This window comes from Phragmites australis, chromosome 18 (genome assembly GCF_958298935.1).
Source record: "Phragmites australis chromosome 18, lpPhrAust1.1, whole genome shotgun sequence".
NCBI lineage: Eukaryota > Viridiplantae > Streptophyta > Magnoliopsida > Poales > Poaceae > Phragmites > Phragmites australis.
In genome coordinates, this window is record NC_084938.1 from 28,437,755 (window position 1) to 28,444,562 (window position 6,808).

General features: G+C 44.3%; 1 protein-coding gene and 1 pseudogene across 1 annotated transcript; both read right to left on the reverse strand.

The window, feature by feature from the left end:
* Positions 1 to 1,795: 1,795 nt before the first annotated feature.
* Positions 1,796 to 2,946, reverse strand: LOC133898679 (diacylglycerol O-acyltransferase 1-2-like; annotated as a pseudogene).
* A 536-nt stretch (positions 2,947 to 3,482) lies between these two features.
* On the reverse strand, positions 3,483 to 4,418 carry LOC133899696 (uncharacterized). Its single transcript, XM_062340734.1, has one exon. It carries the CDS (start codon positions 4,335 to 4,337, stop codon positions 3,696 to 3,698), a length of 642 nt encoding a protein of 213 aa, XP_062196718.1. The 5' UTR covers positions 4,338 to 4,418; the 3' UTR covers positions 3,483 to 3,695.
* Between the last annotated feature and the right edge of the window lie 2,390 nt (positions 4,419 to 6,808).

A 6,808-nucleotide genomic window follows, 5' to 3' on the forward strand; every position in this document is an offset into this window, starting at 1 on the left:
TTTGTGATAATAAATAATCAAGCAGCCGGCCGGCCGTTCAGCAAAGTCACGCGCGCTAGCTTTCTCGATCGGTGCATGCATGCACGCATATATCTATTCTATCGTACGTCTTTTTTTATGTCCTTGCGAGTACTAGTACAGTACGTACTCGATCCAACGAATTGAAGTAAGCAGGGATCATCAAGGATGGCAAAGAACACGCATATGTTAGCGATAGAGCACAAGTGCTGCACTCAATTATTGACCATGAGGAATGAAATACTTACTATACGTGTAGTTACGTACTGTAACACTGTATATATGAACAAGTACTGTATCTGTTTAATTTTAAGGGTGTATACATATACATGGATGCGTTCTTGTCGATCCATATTATTCTGTAGAACAATAATGTATCAACCGACGGGCCCGTTTGGCCTGCAGCTATAGTTATAGTTATCTCCAAACTTTATTAGTGCACTTGTGTTAACCAAAGCCAAGAGTATATATATGTAGGCGCCTGCCTTCCCTCCTTCCTTGTGATATATACTAGTAGTTAACTACAAGCTTTCCTTGTCACAACTCCAGACTCGACTGATGTACTTGTTACCCAAGAGCTTTTAAGAAATAAAATTATGTCAAGAACTCCGACATTCACTTAGAAAGGAGATGGGATTTGTAACGCCCTGCTCTACGACTAAAACATAGTTCAACCAAAATTAAAAAAATTGGCAGCACTTCCCTTTACTATATAGTATAACTGGCATACTATCACAGATATGATAAAACATAAGATTCTAAACAAGATATAAGCAGTAATTAAAACTCCTCATGACACTATATATCACGCCATACAATTCCTTACAACGTAAATGAGATTAAATGTCCTTTAGATAAAATCTTATCACAATCGCAAGCGTCATACTAATAAATTGGGTTTGTGCAACATGATTTGAAATACTAACATTGTGGTGCGTGCAAGCTTCTATTCGACAGCCCATTATGCTCGTCAAAACGGTTTAGGCATACCTGTAAAAGAAATACGGGGTGAGATATACTCAGCAAGTAACATCTATAAAAATATACATATCTCACTTATAGTTTAAATAAAAACTAGATGGAGACATAGGAAATTAAAAAAGTACTTCTCCATATAGTACAACATATGCTGATACAATTTCTAGACATGGCGACTGTCAAACAAACACATGAAGTGTCCATACATCATAGTACCAATTCTCCAGGGTTTCATATTCTTTAGACGGTATGAGAATGTATGAATGCTATGATGCAACTTCATTTGATAGTTTAATATTGGACGATATTAACCTCTCATGCAACTCCATGTACCGTATGAGTCACAGCACGCTGATGGTGACCGGTCTTTATCTCCATATGATATGCATATGACAATGAAATTGAAAAGACATTCCCATAACGCCGTAATCATCACCGATTTCAGGTTTATGCAAACACATGAATAATGCTCATGAAATGATATGATTGCAACATGATGCATATATATATGCATACAACATCATACACATCAATAAGCAAGTGCACCAAGTATTATGAAATAAATCATAAATACAACCGGTCGACATACTTCACCTCATGATGCCAATCTCCGTATTAGAATCGATAAAGATTAGCACAAGCATACACACATCAACATGAGTATAATCATCGACCACCGAAAAGTACCAAGTGTAAAACCAAAAGTAAACCAACTATTTATCTTAATGAGTTGTACTCTACTTTAATTAGCTAAAATGATGTGAGACGCAAATTTAAACATAACATTAGCCACTCTACATTACTTATCTTTTACCGATGAATCCCGATGCCCACGCCTAAGCACGGTTGGAGGCACTACTTCCATGTTCCACATTCTCCAGTACTCTTCAACCGTTTGGCATACCACTAGTGTCCTTATAGAATTTACGATCGCCAAAACAGAGGGGCCGGGTTCTGCATGGAAGTTCAATCATAAAAGGAAAAGGGCAATAGAACATGCAAATCCATACGTACTACATGTTGGTACTGATAGTCTCAAGACTCTTTTATAGGATTCAAGAAATTTCCTTTCAGTGAATGTTTGGAATTCTTCACAATTGGGCTTATGTATTGTTCAATTATGAATCCATTAAGCCTGTAAAAGAAAAACATGCACTTTACAGGTTGTCGATCGGGTCCCTAATAAAAATGTAATTTGGTGATAAGTTGGCTAGTAACAAAGTGCAAGGCCAACATAAAGTACACTAGGCTTTGAAAAAATTGGATTTTAATAATCTCAGGTCCGTAGCACCCTTCTCTTTAATACTTTTCAACAATACCCGTATATCATAATTGTACGAGCTTAAGAGACAAGCTTCACCCACATGATGCTTGCAAGAAACATCAACACAAATATAATTCAGCTAACACTACTGCTGAGTGACACCACCAAATTCAAGAGCTTAACTAATCTCAAAAGCAAACGTACCCAAACTAATCGAGTACTAAAGAGTTTTCTTTGAAACAACGTGTCAGCCATGAGTGCCGCAAGCGGGAGAACTAGTGAAGTGAGGCAGCACATCAGAAGGGACCACTCTCCCAGAGATCTTGCACTGAACCAAAACCCAGCTCTTGTTAGTAAGTAGGCCATACTTCATCAAATTTTTAATAATGAGTATGATGCATGTTTTCTGCAATCAACACAACAATACTCAGATTTAGAAGACCTTTATGGCTTTGTACGCGGCGGTGGGCGGACGCTGACGCGCGATAGCAGTAGAACATCTTGTGTTGCTGCTGCGGGTTCGACGACGGCTGCGGCTCGCCCTTCTCCCTCTCTTTATTTTCCTTCCTCTTTCCTTCCTCTTTCTTTCTTCTATCTTTCCTCTCTCTTTCCTGCTCCTTGCCTTCGGCTTCCCTTAGCCATACGCCACGCGACAGCAGTAGGAAGGCACGGCAGGGGCGGGTGGCTCAGCTGAGTGCGGCCGGGGGACGACGGACTGGAGGCGGCCGACGTATGGTTCATATGGTCTACCACTCTCTTCTCCTTCTTCTGAATATTTGGTATTACAGGCTTCTTGCCCTTTTCTTGTAGTTTGCAAGATTTAGTTATTATTTGAGCGTCAAGGGACGATATTAATTGTGCTAGTTATTATTAGATTATATATTCTCAATCGTTCTTTGATGTGCCATACATAGCTGAAAAGCGTTTCTCACATAATCGTTCTTTGATGTGTCAATGGTCGATCAATTGACACACTCGATCTTGTTTTGACCACACTATATATATGGATGCATCACCAGCTCTGTATAGATTTGGTGTAGATCTCTTATTTTTCGACTTGTAATTGGATTGGTTCTAATCGAAAAGAAATCTGATAACAAGACGGCAGACGCCCATTTTGACCGAAAAATAGCGATCGGTCTCGCGCGTCAAAAAGTAACAGTGGTAGAGTAGTACGTACTCTCTCTGAAAAAAGGAAAAGAAAAGCAGTGGCAGATCAGTATTGAAACAACGTACACATGGAAGGGTCGTTCCTTTTATTCATCGATGATACACAGACTTAACACAACATACGTGCCTGCACGCTGAATGATGGAGACACCGAAAACACGAGCACACGTACGTGCACAGACAGCAGTACTACATAGCACGCACACACAAATATTATTACTATATATATGCATGCACTACTTTGATCAGTGACATTCTCCTCTCCTCAGTTCCCTTCCATGGCCATGCTATCGGGGGCCGAATCAGGTGGTGGCTTCGGCTTTGACGGTTCCGGCTGGGGTTTAGGTTCTGGTTTGAATGGCTCAGGCTGAGGTTCGGGTTCCGGTGTAGGTTTAGGGTCCGGTTGCGGCTCTGGCTTCGATGGTTCGGGCTGAGGTTCAGGTTCCGGTGTAGGTTTAGGATCCGGTTGTGGCTCCGGCTTCGATGGTTCGGGCTGAGGTTTGGGTTCCGGTGTAGGTTTAGGATCCGGTTGTGGCTCCGGCTTCGATGGTTCGGGCTGAGGTTTGGGTTCCGGTGTAGGTTTAGGATCCGGTTGTGGCTCCGGCTTCGATGGTTCGGGCTGGGGTTTGGGTTCCGGTGTAGGTTTAGGGTCCAGTTGTGGCTCCGGCTTCGATGGTTCGGGCTGGGGTTTGGGTTCCGGTGTAGGTTTAGGGCTTGGTTGTGGCTCTGGCTTCGATGGTTCGGACCGAGGCGTGGGCTTTAGGTCAGGTTGCGGTGCTGGTTTGGGTTCCGGCTTTGGGTCAGGCTGTGGTGTTGGATTAGGGTCAATGAGCCTCCCTTGAGCAAGGGCAGCAACAGCTACGGCCACCAGAGCCAAGTGAAAACACAGTGAGAGGACGGACCTCATCGCTTGATCTCACGAGCGCGAATTGAATCGTTGGCAGCAGAGCCGAGGTAGCTAAGCTTGCTTGTGGACAGATGGCTTGGAAGCCATGGGTGATTTATAGGCACGGCCAGCCAACCTTCGCCGGACGTGTGTCCATCTTCAATTCCTGTTCCTGTGTGTAATGGAGTAGCAGCTTTTGGATATATGCAACCTTTGCGCCCACCAGGCAATTATACATATATTGATGGATGCATATTGCATGTGGTCTTGTGGATCAGGGAAGACAGAGAAATATATGTATATCGGTCATTTTCATCTTCCATTACTAATTGTTTCTTCGTACCTAGTACACTACTCCTATCCGATCCGATCCCTTGGTGACAAGACTACACTACTACACGCGTGTAATGGCTTCTAGCTTTTAGTTTCTTTAACACTTGCCGATCACACGGTTCGGTCGGTTCCCAAGAAAAGCCACGACGCGGAAGAAGAAGAAATAATGGGACGATCTTGCGACTGATCAGACCTAACTTGGATGCTACTAGCTAGTGTTGATTAATTTGGTTGAACGAGTGTTAGTACATACGTAGCATGGCGTTTGGACGGATTGCGAGTCGACACGTACGATGACGACGCACGTACGGCAGCTAAAGCAAAAGGTTAGGCATGTGCAGTAAAAGGTAGACGTCCGGGTGCGCCCCGGCCCACAAGAGCACTGATCGATCATCACACACACACACAGAGAGAGAGAGAGAGAGAGAGAGAGAGAGAGAGAGAGAGAGAGAGAGAGAGAGAGAGAGAGAGACGATGGTCGGCCCGGCCGGGCGCGCGTGCGGATCTATCATATTGCAGTGTGTGCCCGGCCGCGCGTGCATAAAGGTGCCCTCACTTCTCCATCGCTTTTCACTTCCGTTAATTTGCTAAATTTCCGATCAGTATTCCATTATATTCCTCCTGCTAGATCTGCTGCTACTGCTGATGTGCCTCTTCTTCTTCCGGATCGGAGTCTGCATGCTATGCTATGCCATCGATCGGCATGCCGTTGCCCCTCTCCCGCATGCATGCATGGTATATTGATTTCATACTGTATGCTGGACCTTCTTAAACACTTTAAATCCTAGCTAACACTTTTTTCATTGAGAGTGAGAGTGTGAACGATGCTAGTTGGTTATAGCTAGATGTTTAAGGAAAGAGAGTGTTAAGTACCTATACAAAAATTGTAGTTTCTAATACTAATAAAGACTAAAGGTGCTTAAATATAATTGGTAAAATCTAAATTCTGAGTGTACATGCATTTGTCTTCCTGTATGCGCACACGCTCGACCGTCCGATACGCATCCATCGTGGCAGGCTCTTTGTTGCTTTAATCTTGCAAGCATAGCATGCCCATCAACCACCACAATCATACCACGTGAGCGGGCCCCACTCTAAATATCCTCCCCATCTAGATATCTCTCTCGTGAACCGCCACAACCACACCACGTGACCAAACCCTACTCCACATTTCCTACCCATCCTATATATATATATATATATATATCTTCGATTGGGAATAAAGTGCATCTTCTCCATCCATATCTCTCTCTTTCTTTGGTCGATTGGAAAGATCAGTGCTCTCTCTCTCTCTGTTTCTGCAAATGGATTCTACGAGCCATCATGGATCCTAGAGTAGAAGAGATAAGGGAGATGGAGGAGGCATCACCTCCACTGCTCCCCTCCGCGTCCACGCTCTTGGGGAACTGTGGGCCGAAGTGGCAGAGGTGGTGATGATGCTGAAGATGGAGGGGCTGAGGAATGGCGTAGGTGGCATCGTCGCGGGGCCATCCTTGATGCGGGACCTTGAACTCAGCAACAACCACATCCAAGATGTCGATGACCTCACGTCGCTCGCTGACCTCCGCCTCGTCTCGCTTGACCTCTACGAGTGCCATTTCTTCTTCTTGTCAGATCCGAGATCCTTGTCGTCGTTGGTCAGTGGGGCTTCATCGATGAGGTGTGAAGGCGTGAGTTTCTAAATTGCCTACCGGATTGTGTAGATGTGCCTATCAAATGCCTAAAATTGCCTCTATTTTTATCCTATTTTGCTTCTCCAAATCATCCTATTTTTCATGCATAATTCCATTATATTGTTTCTTGTGACATCGAGCCCAACACCAAGTCGCCAATGCTCCGCCCCGCTGATGACATGAATCCTCCTGTAGCAGCCACGTCCACCAGCAGCAGAGCAAACCGTGCTGCAGCGCCTGTGGCCACCCCATAGTACGCGTCGTACCGATGGCGATTTGGGCCTTGGCTCCACAGAGGGGAGTGCCAAGAGAGTTATGGTGCTAGGGCATGTCGTTCTAGGCATCGGTGGCCGTGGCTCAAGTAGAGAAGGATCTTGCTTCCGAGTTTTGTACTAATTTGCCTGTCAAATGCCTAAAGTTACCTCTATTTTTCTCCTATTTTGCTTCTTCAAATCATCCTATGTTTCGTGCATATTCCCCTATTGT

Bases quoted from the DNA above. Each gene is read 5' to 3' on its own strand.
- LOC133899696 (XM_062340734.1), bottom strand. From the start codon at position 4,337: ATGAGGTCCGTCCTCTCACTGTGTTTTCACTTGGCTCTGGTGGCCGTA.